The 26,427-nt window shown below is 36.3% G+C and overlaps 1 protein-coding gene across 3 annotated transcripts in view; it reads left to right on the top strand.

Moving 5' to 3' along the window:
• The window catches only part of PPP3CA (protein phosphatase 3 catalytic subunit alpha), a 324,214-nt gene that overhangs the window by 145,448 nt on the left and 152,339 nt on the right, over positions 1 to 26,427 (top strand). For all 3 annotated transcript variants that reach the window (XM_055385444.2, XM_004040196.5, XM_004040195.5), the window contains exon 2: positions 5,989 to 6,189. In XM_055385444.2, coding sequence (XP_055241419.1) covers positions 6,081 to 6,189 — 109 coding nt within the window. In that variant the 5' untranslated portion in view covers positions 5,989 to 6,080. The remainder of the gene's footprint in view (positions 1 to 5,988; positions 6,190 to 26,427) is intronic.

Genomic DNA, 26,427 nt, shown 5'->3' with positions numbered 1-26,427 from the left:
ACACAATTTTTTCTTACTACTTATATATTTTTTTCTCATCGTCTTTAAACTTGTTCTTTAGTTTTGCAGTTTAACACTTTGCCAACTATCTCAAGCAAAAACTAATAATTATACCACCTGGTAAGCTCTTCAGAGCTTGGGTTGGCTTATGTTTGTTATCTGTGGCCCATTTCTTCCTGCTCCTCTCACTGCCTAGCATGGGATACAGTGCATAGTTGGTGCCTAATAGGTGCTGCTGATTGATTGATTCATTGATATAGTTTGATTAGCATGGTGGACTGTGACATACACAAATGTCCACAGGGGAATAGATGGTGTTCCAGTCTAAGGAGGTCAGGCCAGAAAGTGTTTTAAGCTGTGTCTGACATGTGATATGCTTAAGCTGTTCTCTTAACATGTGCTGACATAAGTATCTTTGACAGTCCTTGTTCACACAGTAGCCACATGAAATATGGGACAAGAGCTGTTCCTGTACATGTCCTTGTTACAGAGAGGGATGAAATAAATGTGTCTGGACTTGCAAAGACATTGCATCTGTTGTGGTTGATTGACTGGTGTGGAGCTTGTTAAGAGGGAAAATTAAAGTGCCCAGCATTTTGTATGCCTTTACTTATGGTATGGATCAGTGGATCTCAATCTGGAATTCATATTTGTGTAACCTGGGATTAGGTAAAAATAGGCCAATGCCCTGGCCCTACCCTAAACCAGTTAAATCAGAATTTCTAGACATAGGGCATGGGCATCATCTTTTAAAAAAGCAATTCTCAGTGTGCAACCAGTTTTGAAATAGGTTGAGGTTTTGTAGAAATTAAACCGAAGTTGGGAAAGAAGAAAGGCTAAGAAATTTAATTTCCACTCACCTTGTTCTCATTTACTTAGAAGGATGCAGGGTCTAGAATACTACTGTCCAGTAAAAGAAAGCTAGATAAGCAATTGTAAATGTTCTAGTAGACATATTTTTTAAAAGTAAAAAGAAATAGTTGGAATTAATTTTAGTAACAAATTTTATTTAGCCCAATATGTTCTAAATATTATTATTTCAACATAAAATCAATATTAAAATATGAATTTTATATTTAACTTTTTAAAATACTGTATCAAGTCTTCTAAATACAGTGCTAACTGTGGATTTGCAGCATATCTCAGTTTGGAGTAGCTATTTTTTGAGTAGTCAAAAGCCATATGTGACTAGTCAGTACAATATTTTGTAAATATAGAGGGTAAAGTGCTGGAATGGAAATCAGGAGACCTTAGTGTTAGTTTGGCTAGCTAGTGACTAATCCTTTGACGCTGGATGATTCACTCATCCTCTCTCTGGACTTCACTTCCTTTTATTTAGTATGAGAGTGTCAGTCTTGATTGGGAGTTTTCTAGTTTTGCTCCAGAAAGCACCAGGATTGTGTAAGCACTCCTTAGCAGCCATCATCGAGGAGAAAGGAGGCACACTGCTTTAATCCCTTTCTCCTTTGGATATACTTATGTTTCCTGGCATAATTTTGTTTGAGGGGGGAAAAAAAGGAGGAAAATACAGGCTCAACAGATCACTAGGCTAAATATTCTCTTGAATCTTTTTTGTCAGCATTTATAGGACTACTCCAGGAAGAGGTGAGGCAGTAGGTAGCCTGTTTCTGATACTTAAAAATACGCATTGGCATATTTTTATACATCCCAGGTTACATGAATGTGAAGTCCAGATTGAGATCTACTGATTGATACCATATAAGTAAAGGCACAGAAAATGCCATTTTAATTCTTTCCCTCAAACAGTCTCCACACCAGTGATTCAATCATGACAGATGCAATGTCTTTGCAAATTGACTGGATTTAGAAGGCTTGATACAGTATTTTAAAAAGTTACATATCCCACTAGTATTTTCACTGACCATCTTCCAGTCAAGGTGTCACCATAGCAATGACCCTCAGATGTTTCCTATTAAATAGTGGAATCCCTTCATTAGTGGCTGAGAAGCAGAAATCCTAGATACCTGGAACTACCCCAAAGTGATAGTGGATCACTTATGCTACTGAACACATGTTTGTGGTCTAAAATTAACCTACCCTCAAACTCAGAAAGTGATCCCTGGATCTTTCTGAGATGTAGTTCCCATAGTCAGCCAGAATGAGGGCTAGGATTACTCTGGCTGCAGGGTTTTTGTGACTTGAAATGTGTTTCTCTCTGGTAAATGTATAACTGACAACAGCTTTAATAATAGTTATATAGATGCCAATATGGGAAGCATATGAGTTTGGTTCATAGGTAGACTAGCAACCTTTCTCCGTATCAGATAGATAAACTCTCTGCTGGAAACAGCAGATAGAAAAAGAAACAATTTCATGTCATTGACCCTTGAAAATCAGTCTCTGCCGGATTTCCACAGTCAATGACATGAGAACATAATCCTAGCTCAATATGTTGTTTGCCTTTAAAGCCTTCTGTGATGTTTTCTGTTAGGAGTCAGTCAAGGACTTACATGTCCCAGATTTTATCTACTTTGCTGTTTTATTAATTTGAGGAAAAAAGTGGCATTGAGTGGGAATTGTGAAGTAGAGAAAGCTGAGAAGGTTTCTATCTATTTTTAGGATGCTTCTAAGAAGTCTTAGCACTATATTCTGTGTTTACAGGCAGTTACAAAAAAAATTGTTTTGGAAAGAGCCAGCCCAAATATCAACAGCTTTTTCTGAATTTTTACTAATGTGCACAAACGTAATTTCTCTAGTCCTGGCCTGCTCATGTATCAATGAAAGCAACTTGTTGTAAGACTCAAAGCAAAGGAAGGAAGGGGAAATCCAATTTTGTTATATTAAGCGTAGCAACTTTCACAATGAATTAATTAAATAAATGTTTTCCAAGCTGATTGGATTCTTTGGTCTAAATAGTTTTTGCTCAGTATTTGGCACAGGTCTTCATGTAGGATTCTAGGTGAATAGAGAAAGCAAATAAATGTGACCTTTGTAAGGCTGGTATGCTTTTTATGAAGCCAAAAGGTGCACAAATGCACAAATATTAGCCCAGTCTTATTTTTTGTCCTAGAAAACTTTTCACTGGCTGGCGGCATCTCTGTGTTCAGTCTTTGGCATCGTTACTGCTCATCTTGGTTCCCTGCAGGCTTTGCCATCTGTTTAACTGGTAAAGGGCCCCATCTCATCAGGATCCCTTCCATCCAATTGGAAATAGAGCCCTCTGATTGGCCTTTTTCCTTTCCTTTGTCCCCCCTGTTTATTTGGAACCAGCTCCAATATCTCAGAGCAGGTGTCTTTACCTTAGCCAGTTACCTTAGGATTAGCAATTACTGGAAGGTAAAAGATCTGCAGTGGAGGGTGGAGCATCTGTTATTGCAGTGATCTTGGCCTTGGATGGAGTCTAGGGACTTGGAGAAAGACTAATTCATGAAGGTGAGGCACTCCCTGGGGTGCTCTCCTGTTGCCTCTCACCTTCGTAAATGCTTTGGCACTTTCAGATTTAATTCTGTGATCTATCTTAAGTTTAATCAGGCCAGCAAGTGCATGTGTGGCAGAGACCCACTGCTTTTATCTGCCTGACAATATATTAGCCTCCTTCCCTTCTGTGCTCCTGTGATTCTTGCCTGACAGTTATGCAGAGCCACTTAAACCTTCACTGTTGCCTAAAACACCTTGGAAAATCATTTTTTAAAAATTCAGCTCTTGCCCTTACCACAAGCATCCTTTTGAAGTTTACCCCTTTATAGCCCCCAGCCCATATCTTGACTCATGGTCTACAGCCTGGGGAATTTTGGGGAGTTGCCAGGTAAGATATTTTCTAATCTCAAAACATACATAAAGACCTGCATAAAGAAATGTGGCTGTTGAAAAACATCTACATGTTTTCCTAACAAGCATACTCTATCAGTCAAGCGAGGAAAAGCAGGGAGAGCAGAGGAAAAAAAATAGAATAACCCCCAAATGCCTCAAATTTAATGACCTAATTTCCTCTTTTTCTCCCCTCCTTGTTTAATCTTCAGATTTCTTTTATTATTTACTATTCTTTGGCATTATACATTTTGTCTTTTGTTTTTGTATTATGTATCTATTGTACTATAAGCTACTCAAAATAACTTTTGGAAAATAAAAGGAGTATTTGTGAGAAATAAATATCTCTCAGTATTAGAATTTCAATTCTAAGAAGTGATTTATTAATCATTTTTACTTACTAAGCCCTATCAAGTACTTTCTGGGAAGTAATGTAGTTTATTTGTTACAGGTATTCTGGCATCAGACTGTTGGGGTTTAAACTCACCGAGTTATACACATAAATCACTAGATAATTATCTTGGGCAAGGTGCTTAATATTTTTGAGCCTCAGGTTTCTCCTGCACAGTAATGTTACGGGGGCTAAATAAGTTTATATATAAACACATGTATGTATGCCTTACTCATCTTACAGTTTTATTGTTGTTTCTGATTTTATTACCTAAACGATGCCTGGCATAAAATAAATACTCTATAAATATTAGCTACTACTGTTACTATTTACTCTAGTTAGTATAACAATCCTCAGATAGATGTAATCCTCACTTCACAGGTGAGGTAACTGGAGCCAAAGAAGGTTATTTAACCTGCTCAAGGTCATAAGCTGGTGAGTGTGCAGAGTGCAAGGTTCACACCCAGGTTTGTCCGACCACAAAAGCCTCCTGCTCAGCCACCAAATCTGCCAAGACTGCTTCAATATGACAGCATAGTGAAGTAGATGTGGCTGGATTGTCCAGAAAATCATGCTTGCATCCATCTGTACAGGTTCATTTCCCAGTTTTTCTTTTCTCTTAGTTATAATTTCACTCGGGATTACAAATCTATGCCATTAGATTAACACAATTTTTTAGCCTAGGTCTCCTGTAAGTCTTGCTTCTTTGAGAGACACTTTTAGGAAGGGAGAGGGCCAAGTTTATTCCGTTAACATCAAGTGCTTCTCCTGAGAGAGGAGTCATCCAGTGGAGATGCTGTATGTCTGTTTCCTAATGCACACGGCACATGAAAGATACATGGGATGATGTTTCTGCTGCTTGCCAGATACTTCTAGTTGTCCAGTGAATGAACCGTCATGTGAAACAGAGAAATAATGAGTTTTTAAATGGCTTTTTGGACATTTATTGCAAATTTAACCTTTGTGGTACCATCTCTGACCATAGAGCTTTTGGATGCAGGGCAAGCTAGAGGAGTTTAGTGAATGTCCTCTGGCGGAATGAGTGAATGAATGTACTCACAAATGTAGAGGAAGGCATTAGCTACAAGAGAGCTTCTTGCTGTTAAGAAGATGCGGGTGAGTGGAAGAGAGAATGATTGCTTCCAAGCCTGAGCAATAATTGGACTTTGTCATTGTGTCATTTTTAAAAATACCTGTATCTCGTCCCTGACATCCTGATCTTTCACTTTTAAGGAGGTCCCTTCAGTGAGAGCATACACACTCACCTGCAAATCCTGATTTCCTTATCAGTAGTCAGTGCACTTTTGCCTTTTTGCTTTTAGATTCCTGCTGTTTTCTTATACAGTGAGTAGATTAGTTATCTCAGATCTGACTCTAGTTAGAGCAGCAAATCTGGTTGGGTAGACCTCTTCCCACTCCTCTAGTCCCAGTAGAGGAGCCTGTTTTCTAGTGGAGACCCATCTTTGCACAAGTTGGTTATGGTTGGATGTATAGGGACTATTTTCTTTCACAGAGTTGATTATTGTTGAACTGAAAACTGCTTTTCATTCCTTTTCTTTTTAACTTAATCAGGATATTATAGATGCAAGAGATAGTACTGGATGAACAAGAACTATCAATTTTGTTTAAGCAATCACATTATATCTAGAATCAAAGGAAGGATGCAGTTCTTAATTTTTGATAGATAGCCCTTGATCATATTTTAATTCAGCCACCCTAAAAATATTGTATTAGTTGGTTTGTGATGAGGATGGATATTTGGTGGTTGTTATTGAATTGTTTGTTGTTGAGTTTTGGCTAATGTAATAATTAGACCTTTTTTCTTTCAGCTGTTCCATTTCCTCCAAGTCACCGGCTTACAGCAAAAGAAGTGTTTGATAATGATGGAAAACCTCGTGTGGATATCTTAAAGGCACATCTTATGAAGGAGGGAAGGCTGGAAGAGAGTGTTGCATTGAGAATAATAACGGAGGGTGCATCAATTCTTCGACAGGAAAAAAATTTGCTGGATATTGATGCGCCAGTCACAGGTAAGTCCTGAGGAAGGAGGTTGCCCACTTGTATACACATTTTGTTGTTTATAGCATGAAATCAAAAGTCCTAGTTACCAGTGAGTCGTCAAATACCTTACTCATCATAATCTTTTACTGTTGAATCTGTACATTAGTGTAGTAAGTATATTATACATATATAGACATATTTTCATGTGTTAAATATCTGTAAGATTGCAATGCTCTAAGAAGTGGAATGCAACTTAGAGATGGTGATGATTTCTGAAGTGATACTTTAAGAAGTGATATTGTTTGTAAGTAGAAATACTAAGTGGCACACAGGATATTCATTGGGAAAGATTAGACAAAGTATCCCGAGACTTCCACAATGGTTGAGTAAGGGTATAAGTTAAAACAGTGGTTTTCAAAGTGTGATCCCCAGACTGATAGTGTCATCATCATCACCATTTGAAACTTGTTAAAATGTGCATTCTTAGGCCCCACTCCAGCCTACTGAATCACATTACCTGGGGTGAGACCCAACAATCTGTGTCTTATCCAGCCCTCTGTGTGATTCTGATGCACATTAAAGTTTGAGAAGCACTGAACTTTCGGAAGAAGGACACATTTTTTTCTCTTTTGCCCGTAGCATTTTGTCCCTACAAAATATCTTTTTTTTTTTTTTTTTGAGATGAAGTTTCGCTCTTGTCACCAGGCTGGAGTGCAATGGTGCAATCTCGGCTCACTGCATCCTCCACCTCCTGGGTTCAAGCAATTCTCCTGCCTCCGCCTCCCGAGTAGCTGAGATTATAGGTGCCATCATGCCTGGCTAATTTTTCTATTTTTGTAGAGATGGTGTTTCACCACGTTGGCCAGGCTGGTCTTGAACTCCTGACATCAGGTGATCTGCCCGCCTCAGCCTCCCAAAGTGCTGGGATTACAGGCATAAGCCACCACTCCCGGCCTTTTTTTTTTTTTTTTTTTTTTTTTTCGTGTTTTAGTTTTGTTACTTCTTATGGTCAGATACATATTTTGTGTAAGTATGCTTCTCTTAGGCCATAAAAATTAAATATTGTCAAAAAATTTTGTATGGGCTGGACGCGGTGGCTTACTCTTATAATCCCAGCACTTTGGGAGGCCGAGGTGGGTGGATTACTTGAGATCAGGAGTTTGAGACCAGCCTGGCCAACATAGTAAAATTCCATCTCTACTAAAAATACAAAAATTAGCTGGGTGTGCTGGTGGGCACCTATAATCCCAGCTACTCCGATGGCTGAGGCAGGAGAATCTCTTGAACCCAGGAGGCAGAGGGTGCAGTGAGCTGAGACTGTGCCACTGCACTCCAGCCTGGGCAACAGAGTGAGACTCCATCTCAAAAAAAGAAAAAAAAATTGTATAGTATACAGCTTCTAATACCAGAGACTTTGGATCTACTCTTTATGAAGTTTGCTTAATTTGCAGGTTTTCATTTTTGAAGAAGCTAAAAATGTTTTCCTCTTAAATATTATTCTGATTTAGACATAGAATAGTGTTCTTTTTGATATAAAGGGGGCATCTAAAAGTATTTCATATATACTAGTGATTGCTAATTTCTTTTAAAATTATTGGTCTTCAAATGAATATTTGAATTTGACTGTTAAGAAAGAGATAAGCTCTTTTGAGTATCAGACTACACCTTTCTTTATCAAAATATCTTGAATGATTCCCATTCTAGAGAGATTGACATTATTTACATTTTATTTTTGTCTGGCAATGCTATTTTTTTCTTATTTGTAATTCAGAAGTATTAACTATGTTTAGGGTCAGGTAGAGGAGGAATTGGCTCGAGGAGCATTAACCCAGTATTGGACCAATGGTGAGTAAGTCAAGCCAGAGACTTACTCTGTAAGTTACTGACCGATAACTTCTTTTGTGGAATTCAGAATTAAGCGTAGTAGATAGGTAAACTCTCAAAAGAAGTGATCAATATTTTATAATTAAAAAGCCACTACCATATTTTCCTCTAGTCCTTCCCTCCTACTTTTTGTTAATAAAAATGTTTCAGTCTCAGATGTTTAGAGAACAGTTGTACTAACATTTGCCATGGTTTGCCCCCATTTAAGAAAAACTGAGGAATTAATGTCCTAGTTATTGGAAATCTAGATATTCCTTCATTCCTTTAGCATTTTTTTAAAGTTAAAATGAACAAAGACTTTCTCTTCAAGTGTTCATAAGGCAATGAAAGGTTTGGGTTCATTTAGGATTTTTTCCCCCTAAAAATTCATTATGTTTTATTTTGGAGAAGTCAGAAGGACCAGGAAGCTGCCTAGTCCCCTGACTCCCTGCATCTGTCCGTCTGGAGAGGGAGTAAAGGAGTGTGGACTTGCCCTCACAAAGCGGATTTAGCGTGTGGATTTAGATAGGTGAGCAAACCATCTTCATAGGAGTAGAGATGAAGTTTATCCAGACAAGGGGGCCATGAGGCCAGTTCTGTTTTTTTTTTTTTTCTTCAGCTAACATGGCTGACTAGACTGGTAGCTGTTTCAGATTTTTAATTTGAAGACTATTTCTGTGTTGCAGACATTTTGTAAAGAAAAGTATTTTTCCTCTTTGACATTTTTTTCCCAAAAAATGTAGTTGAACTTATCTTTGTGTTCTTGCAAACACACAAATGGAACGTTGAAAAACTGTGGCCCCAAATCAGTGAGGCAACACATTTTGGTAATCCAATTTAATTAAATGTTTATTATACATTTACCTGGTACAGGTGGTATATATCACATACATGTGAATAAGACCTGGTCTTTGCCCTCCAAGGGCTCAGAATATAACAGGAAAAAATGGAAACAGATATCTAACCAAGCATAAGTACATTAAATTGTTGACTAAATTAAAGGGTATAACCTAGGTGTATTCAAGCAAATTAGGAAGTATCCAAGTGGATATAGCTAATTTAAAACCAAAATGTGTTCCTATCTTCTAAATGACTATTTCCTTGACAGTGCTCATTGATTATTACATTTCATCTTTGAGTAAAAGAAACTATTAAATAGCTGGGGTCCTACCTGTTGTGAATATGCATTGAGAACTTATTGAAAGTTATGGCTATGGATGATAAAACATATGAGACATAGAATATCCAAGGTCTAGGTAAGGGAGTCAGACACATAAAGAGATAATTACTATAAGTTTTTTAAGAACTGTAATGGAGGTACCTAAAAACTGGTGTGAGAACTCAGCAAAAGGAATGCAGAGAGCCAAGAAAGTATTGACAGATTACATGATATTTGAATTGTATCACGTATGATAAGTAAAATTGTACTATGTGAAAAAGATGGGGAAGGATGATGGGAGCAGAGATAACAGCACATGGAAGCCACTGGTATTTTTTGTAAAGTGGCTAGTCATGTTCTTTGAGGTTTGCTGTGAGAAGGCAGGGTTTCAGAAGGGTATGAGAGGTGGGGTGGAGATGGGAGGGTGAGACTGAGGCTGGAAGGCCAGGGTTAAATATTAATCTCTATAACCAGCACTTACTCTGATACCATTCTATAGGGAATGGGGGTTGAGGGGATCTTTGAGCAGGAGAGTTACATAATCATGTTTGTGGCTGGAATAGTGTCCTGGATGAGATGAGTAGGAAGAGGTGGGGAGGAATTCTTAAGAGTGGGGTGATTAGGAAACTTTCATACTTGTTCAAGGAAGCCATGGCAGGGTAGGGGGATTTAATCCTATTTTTATTACAAGACCTTTTATAAAATGAGTGTTCAAGTTTATTTTAAAACATCTGATTAGTTTGTATTTAAAACGTTAATATCTCTTAAAGTCTTCTTGAAAACAGTAAGATGATTTGTGCAGGGATCCAATTTACATTTCTCCCTGAAGTTCTCATATTTTCCTGTTTTCCTTTCACTTAGCAGAGAACATTCCACTCATTTGTAATGCAAAAGCAGACCGGGAGCTTAGGTTTTTTGAATAGAATGATTTAGAACTCATGTTCTGCTCTCTGGGCAGAGGGGATAGGCCAGCATCAGCTGGGCAAACTGCTAATCTCTCTGGTTTGTCTGTTTCCTGCAGTGGGGGATTTGTCCCTGGGGCAGCAAAGGATTCCCTCAGTGCCTGGGCCTGCCATTTAGCATGTCAGGCAGTTGCCAGGAGAACCCTCTGGCTTTGTTCCTGGATGTGAGAGTGGACTGGTGGCCAAGTTTAAGGTCATGGCAGTCCTTCCCTTACAGCAGCTGACGTCAATTAGGAGAATTCCCCTTGCCTGCACTCTGAGGAGAGTTAAGCAGGGATAGGAATCCGGTGTCTTCTGGGACCTAAAAGATCAGTGTTTATTCTCCTCATACTGTCATTTGTCACTATGAAGCAATGTGGCCTTAGTTTATATGGAGATAAAATATTTTGTCTGGGGCATTTTGCCCACTTGTGATTTTAGTGGCCAAATCTTTAGGGCCTGTCCTGCAGCCAGAGACCTATTTTGGTACCCAGCCCACTGCTGGCAAGTCAGCACATTTCAGTCCCAGCCTGTGGCAGCCACACATCATTTTGATGTCCATATACTCCTTAATTTCAGCCCTTGGTTAAAAAAGTGATTATATTATAAAAGGTGACTGCATGAGAGCCAGAGTCCTTTGATCTGTTCACCTCTGGTCTTGCAAGGTTGTTCTTGGAAACCCTTTTTACAAATGTGAAAAGGGAGACAGGTGGAGTCAGTGTTTCCAAACTTGACCATAGATCAGAATCACCTGTAGGGCTTCACAAAATACAGATTGCTGAGTTCTGCCTCCAGAGTTTCTGATTTAGTAGGTCTGGAGTAGGGCCTGAGAATTTGAGTATCTGAGTTCCCAGATAATGATGATGCTCTGGATCTGGGACCACACTGTGGGATTCATTGGTTTAAGAACTTAAACTGAAGTCTCATAGCGGGTAAGCTGAAGACCTTGCCTTAAACAGGCATTTATCTACATATCCTATGCTTAGCTATTATACTACACTATTCTACTTCTGCATTGTAGGGTTAAAGTCTTGGGCTTTTGTTCCCATGACTACAATGTTTTCCTGCTCATTACTGAAGAAAACATGCAAAGAATACTGATGCGAAGGGTCCTCAAGAAGTAGAAGAAATAAATTATTTTGACTTGATTATAATTTATTATATTTTAAATAAAAAGTGTGTTTCTATAATACAAGCAGGCAGGATGAAACAGAATGCTTGGCATATTTGGGACATAGAGTTTATGTGTATAGTTTTTCCCAGAAAAAAACATTCGTAGTTCTTTTCTTTACAAGCTCTTGGGGAGTTTACTATAGAAAGTTGCTACTGGAACAGTGTATCTAACAAAAAATGTAAGCCAGGGGCTCAAAATCAGGTATCAGTGAGCTGAGTGGTAATGAATACAGTATTCTATTAAGAATAGCTGAACCATAGTAATTCAGTATTTGTGTGTACGAATCAGTAATACTCTATTAACATCAATAAACATGTAGCGCTATCTATGGGAAACATTTGACAGTCATTACAGTTACGTCCTGGTTACATGAATAACTTTTACTTTAAGATGCAGTATACATATCCCTTTTAACATCCCTTTTATGTTCTCATGAATTGGTACTTTTCACAAATAATGACATATTTAAGCACCTTTGGTAAAGCAATGCCTGTTGTTTTCACAGGAAGGTAAACATCCCCAGAATTATTATTCTTAAAATTTGAAAACAATCACTGGCAGTAATAATGCTCTAATTCTTTTGGAGAAGGCTAAAATATATTAAAATCAATACTATCGTGGCTTTAAGAGAAGTGGTGTTTCAGGTGATACTGAAATGCCTCCAGATAAGGAAGGAATATTTTCTTAGGTACTTTAAGGAAAAAATTGTAGATGTTTTCCTTGGTCAACGCAGGTAATACTCATATTTTCAATCTCATCTATGCTATACTCATTTTTATACTCATGTTTCCAATCTTATCCGTATTCCATCTTCTCACTGAAGTGTTCCTAATAATTTCAGACTTCATTGATTTTATTCTCTTTCTGAGTCAGTAACATGTATGGACTATAATGAACAGTCTGAAATACCAGTCACTGGTTCCGATCCAATGCAAAATTTTCACTGATCCAGAGTGAAAATTTCATTTTCATTTTAGCGAAAATGCTTTCTTTTTGTGTATGACACTATGGTGACAGTAGATCATAATTTTTTATAGTTTTTTGGGGGATAAACTGAGTTGTTTTTGTTTCAAAGCTAACATTTGTTAGGTTCTTTTGGGTTTTTTTTTTTTGCTGTTCACTATCATAAACACTGTACTTTTTAACTCTTAGTGTTCACACAACCCTGTGAAAAAAGTACTGTTATCAGTTCCATTCTACAAATGAGGAAACTAAAGCTCAGTGAAATTGTCTGTCTTACTATGGTTACCCAGCTACGAAGTGCCAGAATTGGGATTAAATCCCAAGCAGTTCAGCTATGTCTATTTCTGTTTTATTTGGGGGTGGAGGTTAATTTTACAGGTTTATGAAGTCATTAAATCTGGAAGTAACCATATGTAACATGACATTAACTGTGTTGTCCTGAATAATATTTTTGTTTCATACTGTTATCCTACTAAATGTTGAACATCTGAGGACATAAACATGCATTATGGTTTTGTGGATATTATTCTATTTAAAAATAATTTTAGTATAACTGTACAGCTGATTTGTACATAGTAAATTATGATAATAATATAATGGAAATATATGAAAACCTCTAGAGTATGTGCTTATATATGTGTGTGTTTCTTTGTGTTAGTGTAACCATTTACATAACAGTTATCTTTTTAGTCTGTTCTGTTTTCCTGTGTTTGTTGATTTTATTGATTTCTGTCTTCTTAGTGGAGCGTTTTGGACACAGACACATGAGATACTTGACGAATACACAAGTCTGTTTGGAAGTTGTTTCTTACAGAAGAGTCTGTGGTTTAGTGGATTTATAAAAGAAAAAGAATATAAATTTTTCATGCAGCTAGTTTACTATTTTGTAAAGTTACTGTCTTGGTATATAAAATGTAATATTATTAAAAATATAAACTAAATGCTTTGAGGTCCACACCTCGCTAATGGAAAATATATTACCTGAGAGAAGGCCTTCAGGCAGTTCAGTCTTGGCTTTGTGTTTGACCTGGAGGTCAGATAGCTATTCTTCTCCTGTATTTTGTCTGCCTTGCCAGCAGCATCACTGAACATTGCCTTATGAAGTAACATGAAAGTCTGTGGAATGGTTTGATACCTAAGTCAGTCTGTTGAGGAGGTAGGGAAAAGCCTTCAAAAGAGCCCAATGTTCTTTTCCTCATATTAAACCCTAAAAGGTCTATGTAGCGAACTATATACATATATGTAAATCCATATCTAAAAGAGATAACAAACTCTTAAGAAGTTACATTTTTACATCGCTTTCATCATATGAAAATAATATTTATAGCAAAATGTATTTTGAAAAAGTAGGATTATACTGATTATACAATGATAGAAAAAAAATCTTATCCATGAGATAATCAAGTGTTTTTCAGAAATTTTTATGAAACAACATTGTATTTTAATATGAAGAGTAGTAGGAAGAAAAATTTTAGATAGAAATAAGGGAAGCCTCAAATGATTAACCCAGTTTTCTTTTGCTCTTGTGGCTCTATTTTTAATGACTTGTTTATCTTCATATAAATAGATGTCAAGATCACCATTTTATTTCACTGCTTTTCTTTTCAGATTCATATATTTTTGTCATATTCAAGATAGTATTATTGTTAGTTTTCTCTGGATTTTATGATTTGTGTCAGATATTTTAATACGAAAAGATATACTTGGAATTCATGAACCTGATTCCCAGAAATACAGTTATTAACTCTCACGATCTCTGAATGTGCTATCTAATTTAAGATGCCATCTGGTGGTATGCATTTGATACACCTAGTTCTTTTAATTGCTCTCAGAATCATACATCCTATATTGCTTATGAAGAATATTTTTGAAATGACATGCAGACATTTGTTTTCATTTCAAACAAAGGATTGTTTGTGTTTCCCTTTCCGTTTTCTCGAAGTAATATGCATGTTTGCTTTGGTCTTTGTTAATAAGCATAATCTGATTCTTTCTTACAAAGCATTATAATCAGGCTGCAAGTTTCAGAACTCAGCTTTGCTCACAGACATTTGTAGAAATTCATTATCCTCTTTAAAATCCTAGTTACATATTTTTCATTTAATTTTAAAAGGTAAAGTTTGAGTGGATATTTGGATACCATTTGGCGAATAAGAGATTCTCAGATAATCAAGCATGAAACAAATTATTCATTTGAAATGCTCTTTCTTATGTTTTAAACATTAAAGGCCAACTCCTTCAAAGGTGGACCTTAGCTTAATCTCAACCACTGCTTTGCCTTCTTCATGAGATAAGCTGGTAATATTTATTAAATATATATCAAAGGTAGATGAAAGCTAGACATTAAATTGCCTGCATTATTGATATAAAATATCCATTCCACTTGAGACTCTGAATTGAGGAAATGTTAAAAATACATGAGATGATTTTAGCCCCTTAGAAAATAAGTTGTGGCTGGTTAGCTTAGTTTATTAAGGACGTGGTGGCCATGAGCCATCTTACAGACTTTTTTCCTCCTCTGTAGCCTGTTTAGAATTCTCAGTTTATTTTCAAACTTCTGGTTCAGTCAGTTTATCTTAAAAAAAAAATGACAGAAATAAGAAGAGGTGATAATAGGAAGTGTGATTTAATCTCTGCTGTGCGGGTCACCTGAGGTGTATCACCTAATGACAGTGCAGCAGTAACTTTATTTTCTCCCTATCCAGCATGGTGTCCACATTAAAATTGTGAATCTCTAAATTAGCATTTTGTGTCTGCCACTTTCTACCTTTGTACCACTCAGCAGGATATTCACCTCTTTAAATCTCAGCTTTCTATCTATTCAGTGGTGTTAGTGTCATGCCTGTCACTCAGATAGAGTGAAATGCTGCAACCACAGCACAGATATGCCCAATGAGTAGTAAATTTTTGTTGTTATTGCTGTAACTGTTACTATTGTGACCGGTATTGTTGTTACGTATCTGTTACATCAACTGTTGATTCTAGTGTATGGTTTTTGGTGATTAGAAGTATAGACATCTTATAAAAACTCCATTAATTTGGATAATATAGCTTGCAGTTCCCCTTTTGTGGATGTAAGTAAAGACTGAGAGGGCTGTGCTGTGACAGAGTGTGCAGATAATTCCTCCTAACCACAGCTGTCCCCTACTTACCTTTTCTAAATTCCAAATGAGTTTTAATTCGAAAGAAAATAAATTTTGTTTTCATGAACATATTTTGCGCTATCAGTATATCAATTAGAAAGAAGAAAATGAAAAATAAAAAACGGGAAATATGAGCTATTATTTATTAGAAAACTAGAAGTAAATAGCCAAATATATGCAAGGGTGGGCTTTGCTAAAGAGTCCCATGTCAAAGTAATAATTTCTTTATATTTGATGATTGAGAATCATTTGGATGTAAATACATTTTCATTTCATGTTTGGGTAATTGACTTTTTAACAGTTCATGGAACTACCAACAAAGTGTACATTATTTGGATTTTACATTTCCCAAATAATATGCAACTTTAGATTGCTTTCTGACATTTAAATCAGAAAAATGTTGCAGGGATTTTCAGTGAGTTTTTCTCCCTCTCATTGGCAACCCTAAACTATTTGGGGGTATTTCGTTCTATACCTCTTTGTCAAAGCTTTCTAGGGTTTCTAGAAAGCTCAGGCTGTCTTTATAACAGTTTCTTAGTATGTTTCAACATGTTAATAAGAAAACACTAGGCAAATATCATTTCAGTTGGGGAAATGAAGAAATTGTGAGTTAAAGGATCATGCGTCAAAACAATATAATATTGATTGGCCTCAAATACGCCTTTATTCTTTTGTACACTATAAAGAAATTTAAACCATTTTTAGATAGGAGCTAATATTTCAGCTTCTGTTTTAAGCAATGAATGAACTCAGCAGTAACTCTGGGAGATAGGTGTTCTTTGGATATCCATGTAATAGATGAGAAAATTGAGACATAGAAAGGCTTACAGAGCTTGCCCAGGGTCATAGACTTAGGCTGTCCACAGCCTGGAGTTCTTGGTTCTAAGGCCATGACCCTTCCATTAAAATATTACTCAAGGCCAGGCAGTCTGGTTCCAGAGCCCAATGTCTTATGAGGCAGGGAAGGTGGCCATAAACCATTGATTAAAATACTCTTGAATAGGAATTTCTCCTAATATTCTCCACTAATGCTTTGAAACAGGTTTCTAATTGACACCCATGTTTATAAGCATCAAATTATTCCCTCAACATCATGCAACCTGTAAAGAAGGCATGCTACAGCTAGTGAAGTTAGTGAGGTGAAGTAAAAATTAGAATGTTTGAAGAGCTAGTTAATATTTTTAAAGTGAATACATAGTTTTTATTTTCTTTTGTCTTCTCCCACATGACCATGTTTCAAAAGTTTAGCTTTAGAAGTTGCTTTCAAGTACTGTGTTAGAGATATTGGAATCATTTTAAAACAATCTTGAAATCCTTCTAATGCCCCTCAATGAAATTCAGATAATTTACATAAGACCTCAGTTCCTGTTGGTCCTCCACTGAAGGATGAACCCCAGAATTATTTTCTTCTTCTTCCTTCCACCTCTTTCTTCAAAATTCTCATCAAATAGTATTTATTGTATAACACATAAAAATAGCAAAATATTATTACCTCACAAATCTTGTCTGAAATTTTACTTTTTTTTTTCTAGTTAGAAGAATTTTGGCATGCAAGTGCTGAATTATTTTATATATTTGGGCTATCTAAGAAGACAATTTAAACAACTTACTTTAGCATAGGACCAAATAAAATTTCATGATGGCATTTGACTACCATTTAAAAAGACATTTTGGACCTCCCTTTTGGCTTAACTAAGGCATATAGCTTGCAATTTTTTGCCTCCTGCTCCTTCTTGCATTTCTGTGGGACTGCCGCAGCTCCCCCAGTGACTGATTCCTGCTTGATGCCGCAGTGTGCAGCCATAAGCCCTTGCCTCACCCTGGAATAAAGCACCTAGTTTAGCCCTTCCCTTCTAACTCCAAGTGCTAAAGAATGGTAATTAGCATTCTTTGGACCTTTACTACATGCCTAACAATATACTAAAGGTTTTATATGCTCTGTTGAGCAATCTTGTGAGGTGTAGGTACTGTTGTTATTCCCAAAGTTAGAGAAGGAGATCTGTCTAGTAGATACATAGTGTGAGCAACATGTATAATTTTAAATTTTCTAAGAGACACTTACAAATTTTAAAAGAAACAGGTGAAATTATTTTTAATAATGTATTTCATAACTTCAGCTTTCCAAAATATTTTCATTTCAACATGTAATCAATATAAAATTGTTAATAACATATTTTGCCCTCTTTTTTTTACTAAGTCTTTTACTTCTGATGTTTATTTTATACTTAAGACACATTTCAGTCTGACTGTATTTCATGTGCTCAATTGCCACTTGTGGCTAGTAGCTACCATATTAGCACAGTTATAGATAAAGAAGCTGAAGCTTGGCAATAAGAGCCTTAGTAAATGCAGCCGCTGGAATCAAGTGCAGGGAACTGATTCTGGGCCTCAAGCTCTCAATCAGCACAGTATACCATCTCAGGACCTGGATAGGTTTCTTCCTTCAACTTACAAGCATCACCTTGTTAGATTCTTCTGTGGCTTTAACTGCCTGTATCACAACTAACGAACATAGTCAGGTTCCATTCTCTACCTATTTCTTTCTCTTTCAGTTGATCCTGTGGTGTTAGCTCTGTGTCTCTGATCCATTTTCCTGTTGAGTCAAAGGACATAAAATTACAGACCAGTGGAAGTCTATGGGAGTCACTTATCTTTTTTCTAACCTAGCTACCTTTTTCTTCCCGTAATTGTGAGCTTGGGCCTGTAGAATGTATGCACTATTTGCTACTTCCAGTTAGAAAGCCTCTGTAACTAGCCATTCCTCATAGTAGTGATTCTCAAAGCAGTGTGGCACAAGGTTCATAGGGTAAGTGTATCATAATTTATGATGAATCAGGTAGGGTTGAGTGATGAGTTATTGAAGCAAGAATGTGGAAAAGCAAAGCAGTGCAATAGCCTTGATAGAGAAAGTCAACAGCTTCCAGTCTGTCTTTCACACAACATCAAATAAAAAAAACTTGGATCAAGAAAAGGGATGAGATGCATTGTTCATAATTGTAACACAGTGCCCATTTTATAGCATGTAACTTTGAGAATCAAAATTTTTTTCTAAAATTGCTTTCACATATTTTTAATCACAAATGTTTTTGATTTTGAGATATCAAATAGAGTTAAACAGGGCAAAGGATTTTGATAGTTTTCATTAGAGGACATTGTAACACACTATTCTGTAGGATTGAGTTGATTGTACACTATTTTATCTCAACCTTCATTCCTCTAGTTTCTATTCTTTCTAAGTGGTACACATGGCCACTCAGCTGAAGACTAAATTTCTTAGTTTCCTCTATCACTATATATGGCTGAGTCACTAAGTTTTTGTCAGTGCGGTATGAGCAAAAGTAGCATGTGTTACTTTCAGATCATGCAACTAAAAATTTTAATGTCTTCCTTGCTTCCCTTTCCCCTTCTCGCCAATACTCTTAGGATGGCAGGAGCTAAAGATGCCATTCTAACCATGGGACAGAGGTCATATGTCGGGTATGGCAGAGCAACAAGACAGAAGGGCCGCTGGGTCCCAACATTGTGTACAAGCCATGTTACCTCAAATTGCTTATATCCAAAGAAATAAGCTTTTATCATATTTAAGCTATTGTTATAGCTGGGTCTTCTTAATCAATTTTTTGGCCTGCATTCTAATACTGTATTAGTTTGTTTTCATGCTGCTAATAAAGACATACCAGAGAATGGGCAATTTACAAAAGAAAGAGGTTTAATGGACTTACAGTTCCACATGGCTGGGAAGGCCTCACAATCACGGTGGAAAGCAAGGAGGAGCAAGTCACATTTTACATGGATGGCAGCAGGCAAAGAGAGAGCTTGTGCAGGAAATCTCCCATTTTTAAAACCATCAGATCTCATGAGACTTACTCATTATCATGAGACCAGCACGAGAAAGCCCTACTCCCATGATTCAATTATCTCCCACCTGGTCCCTCCAACAACACGTCGGAATTCACTATGAGATTTGGGTGGGCATACAGCCAAACCATGTCAAACACAAAATCTAGATTTGTTAATGCCTTTCCTGCAGATTGTTACCTATGTATCCTACCATAGCTACCATCAGTCCCTGCCGCAAACCCTGTTCTTTTCCAGAGAGAAGCCAATATATTGTTCTTTTAATGAACCTTGATTGTCTTTGTTTCTCTAACTTGAGATACATCCGAGTAATTTGATCTATCTGAGGTATGCCTTCTGTTTTGTTGTTGTGGTTTTGTTTTGTTTTTCCCCACCACCGTGAACTCTGTACAATGCTCAAGAGCAGGCTTAGGTCCTACGTCTTCTGGAAAGATTTTCTTGACTCCTCAGATAGCAAGGTCTTTCTCTTCCCCTAGTTCCCAGTGCATTTTAATACTTAAGCCTGTTTTATTTAATGTTTATTAGGTAGTATCTTCTCTCTCCCAGCTATCCTGAAAATTCCTTGAGGGAAATAACTGTATCTAAAACTTCTCGAAAGCAATCTTAACATCTGTCCCAATGCCTGTCTGTATTAGGTACTTAATGATTGTTTTATTCAATTTGATTTTGTTTAATACCAATAAAATGTTAATTGAATCTCAGTCTATCACCTTAAAAGTTGATAGGTCTTAGAGATACTTTTACGCAATTATTTTTTTAAAGAAAAATTAAGGCTGCTTTCCAATTTTTCCTGGTTTTATTGTCCTAGAAATAAATAGAGAAAAGCACAATATAGCCCAGTATGACAACTTAAGAGTAAATAATCATATATGAAATTGTTCAAAATCTTACCTTTTTATTCCATACAAATCACTTTACAATCAAATTATTGTCAACTCTTATTTTGATTTCGATAGGCTTCCTAGTGCTCATGGTTGTAATTTATAACATCCCTAATTGTGCTGTTTAGCCTGTCTCACCCTATATGTAAGTCTCCTCAGAATTTCTTATCTAAAGATGTGACAACTCATTTGTGTGCCTCTCATGGCAAATTCATATTGCTAAACATTCATGTAATCATAGAATTGTAAGATACTTTATTTTGTATAATCCTTTCATTGTAATGTGTTTCTTTTTTATGTCAAATGTGATTTTTGAGTGGTCTGGCTGCAAAGTATAGTGGGCTTTTCTGTGTATTTTTATCAAATCCTGCTTTTAGATTCCAGATTATACTTATTTGAGGAAAGTTAAAAATTGACAAAACTATTCGCATAACAGAGGAACCTCCACTTTATTTTTACTAAAATAAGTTTTAAAACACTTTTGTTTTCCCTTTATATTCTAAGTTATGTAAATTTCATTTCTTTGAAATATTTTATTTTATTTGAGCTTTGTTATGTTACCTTTGTGGACCTTGTTTTAAAAAGGATCCTCAGGTTTTTAGAGTATTGAGTATCTGATATCTTTTCTGATGTTAAATTCCTTCTACTTAGTAGCCATCAACATATTTATAAATGCCCATAATATACCCAGTAAATTCTGTGAAAGTCGAGATACTTGGTATGTTATTTTTTTAATTTTAATATGGTGATCAAAAACTTGTGATGGTCTACCAATTTGAAAAAATTCTCATGAAAAGCTAGTAAAGGGGAAAAAGTACTTACCAATATTATTTTAACATTCTTAAATATTTTTTAAAAATTATCAAAGCAACACTTATTCTATTTTATTTTATTTTATTATTTTTAGAGACAGGGTCTTGCTTTGTCACTCACCTGGAATGTAGTGGTGCAATCATAGCTCACGGTAACCCTGAACTCCTGGGCTAAAGCGACCCTCCCATATCAGCTTCCTGAGTAGCTGGGACTATTATGTAGTAATATAGTGTGCTAATGAGGTGCACACCACCATGCCCTGCTAAATTTTATTTTTTTGTAGAGACTCACTATGTTGCCTAGGATGGTCTTGAACTCCTGGCCACAAGTGTTCCTCCCTCCTTGGCCCCCCAAAGTGCTGGGATTACAGGTGTGAGCTACTGTGCCTGACCAAAGCAGTATTTACCCTAACATCATCATGACCCGTAAACCTAATTTACCATTAGTTTAGGTTATGGGTAGCTCTCAAATTCCCAGTATGAGAATATTGTTGGTGAATTCTTTATTACCAGGGTTACTGTAGTAAGATATAATGCTAATTATTTATTCAAAATAAAAAAATTTCAGTAATTATCAGGGAAGGTCAACTTCCAGAATTAATTTAAGGCATACAGCTATAAATAATAGGAAATACAACTTAACTGTCAAATGTCCACAGGCAGTAGGTTAAATGTGGATTCACATGCAGGCCTTTTAAAAATGGCCTACAAGGAGAGTGGTTTTATTTTCACAGTCTGTCCTTTTTTGTCTCAGTTATGATTTTTGCTAGCTCCCTAGTGACCCATAGCTATGTTTTAGCTTTTTACCAACCTAGCCAATTCTTAGATCATGAGTAGAACCCACTTGTTAATTATGGGTGCCAAATTGGATGATACTACAATTTATCCTTCAAACTGGTACACTTTTGAAAGTAAACAGGGAAGCTGTTACTAATTATACTACCACAGCACATTTAATCCAGGACTGTTCCAGATAAACCGGGATATTAGGTTTTCCTAGTACTATGCCTTGAAGGTCCCCAGTTTCCACCTCTTCTCATCTCTGCTAGATATGACCACATGTTCTTAATGTTGGCCAACTTGCACATATAACTTTGGGTGCATTAATCATGGTCCTATCATTTTTGGGTGACTACAGAATGATGTACTACAAGTGCAGATTGTAACTATCTGCACTAACAGTATGGAGGTGACTTCATATAAATAATATTTTACATGTAGGTTTTGAGTATGTTTGCATTTGAATGTAGACCTGAGTGATTCTTCAGAAATTAATACAGTAAAACATTAGAAATTTAGGACAGTGATGGTGGAGTGGGTCAGTTAGATGTGAAAAATTGTAATAAAACATTTCTTCTACACATGGAAGAATAGGCATTAAGATTGACACATTATCTTGATTCAAATATTTTAAAATATTTTTAGAATTTGTGTTTATTAAGTATTTACCCTGAAATAAGTACTGCACAAAGCATATTCATTCAGTATTGTCCAGTTGCTCTTAGCATGAAGTCACTGGTGTCACCTTGATGGCAGTGATGAGACAAATTACTTGTTTCACCTTTTTAAACATCAGATAGATTGCTGGGGACAAAGAGACAGCATGGCTTCCACCCATTACACAAGTCCCACTTCTGCAGCCAGGATCATGTCCAGGATGATGCAGTTATGGAAGACAGCATGCTGAGTTTCTATTAATTTGATGAATCACCAAATTGAGACCAGTGGTGGTGGTGTCCAGGGACAAAGTGAATTGCTTCAGCAGTGGGTAGATAACCCACTGTTTTTCAGTTAACTTTTTCAGCGAGGTAATAATTTCCTTGGGATGGTATCCAAAGGGTGGCAAACCTCTCCCTAAAAGTAGTGTAGATGAAATCTAGGCTCAGTTCTGTAGCTGTTTTCTTTAACTAGCACTCTAGGAACCACTCTAGGAACCAAGATTACACTTACATGAGGACTTGTGATGACCTGGACACCTCTTTTGTTTTCTACAATGAGAGTGAGATGAAATGGAGGGGGAGTGGGTGATCGTTCGAGAGATAGTTCAAGAAAGAGAAGAAAATTGTGGAGAGTCAAATATGATGAAGGGATTTGTAAGATTGGTGATAACAAGAAACAGTTGATTTGACCAGTAGACTTAGGTTCCACAGACAAAATAAGAATCATTGAGAGTTAGCCAGGGGTCATAGAAATAATTATCTGCTGACTAAGAGTGACCAGGGAATGCTAGTTTTGAAGACGAGGAAAGGATTTGTCAGAGGTGGTTTATGTGTGGTTGGATTGAATCTGAGGAATTAGGACAAGAGGGGCAATAGTAACACTTCCATTAATATGAGGGCTGTGTGAAGAACACTTACCAACTTGAGGGTTTTATGTTAGATTTAGTGATGTCTAGGTGTCATGACAAATGCAAATGCTTATTTCTAGAAAGGGACCAGTGGTAAAATTATGATGGGAATAGACATGGCCTTTTTGAGGATAGACCTTTAGAGGTTTGGGAGTTGACTTACTCTGGATAATTATGCAATTTAGAATGGTAAAGGCAAAGAGAGGAAGGGTTTTAGCAAAATATGCATCCTGATTGGTCAAAGGACTCTGGGAGCACAGTACCAAAAGTCTGTCCAGTAGAGGTCAATGGGAGATGGTGTCACTATATTTGTTAGATAGAATACATTATTTTCAGGGGCAGTATGACCATGATTTTAAATAAAAATTTCAAATGTAAAGGTAAGTCTTTTTTGGAGCAGATTTTGATTTTTTGCTTAATCAAGGCCTAATGCTAAAACTGTTAAGTATTCATCATGCTACTGACAAATAAAATCTGAATATTTGCATATAAAGTAAAACTGAAACATGGATTCATGCTTGTGTTCTAGATTCTTTCACATAACAACTGCATTTTATGTGTAATGGGCATGTTTTAAGGGTAATGCTTTGCCACCTAGTGAGATCATTGGCTTTAGAATAAAACAGACATAGGCTCTAATCCTGCCCACAAGTTACCTAACATGCTCCTCCTCATTTAAACTTCTGTGCAAGTGATTGAAATAATTTCTACTTTACAGTGCTGTGAGACTTGAGATAATGTTGAAAAGCTCCTCACGTAATAACTGATATGTAGTAGGAACTCAGTGACCAAAAAATATCACTTATTACCACTAAAATTGATCTATATACATATATTCACTGAAACCTTCTGTAAATGAATGGATATATATGTTTATATTTAGTAAACAGAAAAAATAATATTTCTTGGTATGTAGTAGTGTACTCTGGATAATGATAGTCATTGTTATAGGAATTGTGTTTTTTTTTCTGCTTAATTCAATAGTCATTCCTGGTAAGATATATCAAAGATTTGCTGATGTATTCAGTACTTACTTCATATTTGCCCTTCTGGTGTAAATCAGAAACAATTAAAATAATTTATAATAGAAAATTCAAAAATTCAATTGATAGAATTTATATAAACCTTTTCTTACTTTGTTTGATGTACTTTCTTAGCACCTGAATTCCACTTTTCATTTGACTGATATGAGTTGTTTGACATTTGTTTTGGTTCCAAGTAAAAGTATAGTTGTTTTGTTTAGGATCTTCTTGACATTACTGAACTAAAATAATCCCTTTTTTTCCCAAGCTTAACAGGAAAAGGAGGGTGAAAATAATAGTATTAGTGAAAACTATTGTCTAAAAGTGATGAGAGTACAGGACTACTATGAATCAGGAATCCCGAGAGATTGTGCCAGTTCTGACAATGTCTTCCTGTAATTCATGAAGAGGTTATTCTAGGTGATCTCAAAGCCCTTGTTGGTTTTCATTCTATGAATGCATTTCTTACTCAAACTATACGTTACATGACTTCAAAGGGAATATCTTGATTAGTCTAATCAGGGTTTCCTCCTGCTACACTTTAAAAACACCTCTGTGTCAAAGTAAGAGATAACCTCAACTTTTGTTATTGTGTGATTTAACTTCCCACCATATGATGAATTCCTGAACATTTTAAAACCACTAGTTTTATTTTTGTGAGTACTTCAATATCCAGAATGATTTCTGTCGTTAACGTAATGAAACTTCCACTCCTACATGTGTTTCTTTTGTCTTTAAAATATAGCAGGCCTGTTTCACAAAAACATTTTCTTCTTTAAATATGCATGCTTTTATATTCTTCTCATATGAATAATATGTGAATTGACTACTTTTTAATTTGAATAATGTTGTGGCTATAGAAAAAAGCATGGTGAAAAGGGAATGGATTTAGGAATTTTAAGTAAAATATCCTAGTATATCATATATCTGTTGATATTTTATTGGTCACATTTTATTGGTGTTTGTCACATTTCTCTGTGGTTTTTTGGGGGAGCTTCACAGTAGTTGTATTTTAGTCACAGTAATTAAAATTTAATAAACAGTTCTCTGTGATTTTCTCTATCTTGATTGTTCTTAAGGGTTAATCATTTGCCCCATATGTCTGATAATTGGTCATACAAATCTCTGTTGCTAAATTCTTGACTTTGAAGAATGTTTGATTTTCTTCTGTGCTATTTTCTGCTCTAAATAGTGATATAATTTTACTTTTGGAAGAGACTTAGAGACTACTCCAGCTACTGGCCTTACAGATTAGGAGGCTTGAGCAGTCAGGCACTGCCACTCACAGCTGGAAAGTGCTGAACTAGGCCCAGAACTCTGGTCTTCTCGATGCTCTTGTGGATTCTCTGCACCAGGTCCCCTGGCCCTTCTTTGTTTGTCATCTATTTCCTTCCGAATAACAATGGAGAAGGTGATGACTTTACTTCTGCAGCATGTTATTGTTGCTTTTGCAATTTAATTTCTGTTGGCTGTATTAAAATTTAATAAGTTTGTATACACTAATACATTTAACAGTTATTCTTCAGCAATAGATATGAGTTTTTCTACTCACAAGAACCCTGTAGATCACATAATAACTGACCTTTTCCTACTGACCTTTAAATAAAGCAATCCCTTAATGTACTGCTCATTTTGTCCTTGACCCAGAGCTCACTTCTGCTTTCTTACATCATATTTGGCAGCGGGACAGAGGTAATAACCTGAGAGGCGTGATGTTTGTGCCTTCCATGACTACCCCTGTTTAACTGCTGGGAAAGTTTCCCTCATCTTCTCCCATAATTATTTTTAAATGTCTTCAGACTTGAGGGAGTAAGGTTTTGTGGAGACCATATAATGCCGATGGGAGTGTACTAGAGATATCCATTCTGTATTTCCTGTGGAAAATGGAATAAAATAGAATGTTTTCAGTTTCTTAAACTTACTCCTCTGTGTGGTAGAATCAAAATCATTGTATTTATGCCTAAAGAGCAAACTACTCCACTCCTATACTGAGGTTTCTTACTGGCAATTCCTCTCCATTTGAAAATAGAAGATGTTTCATACACCAAAGAGCACTATTTTCTACCTGCTTCTTTCTCATCAACAATATAGGACAGACTCAGGC

Source organism: Gorilla gorilla, chromosome 3 (assembly GCF_029281585.2).
Source record: "Gorilla gorilla gorilla isolate KB3781 chromosome 3, NHGRI_mGorGor1-v2.1_pri, whole genome shotgun sequence".
Lineage (NCBI taxonomy): Eukaryota > Metazoa > Chordata > Mammalia > Primates > Hominidae > Gorilla > Gorilla gorilla.
Note: the sequence above shows the minus strand (reverse complement) of the source record. Positions and strands in the feature narration are given on the sequence as shown.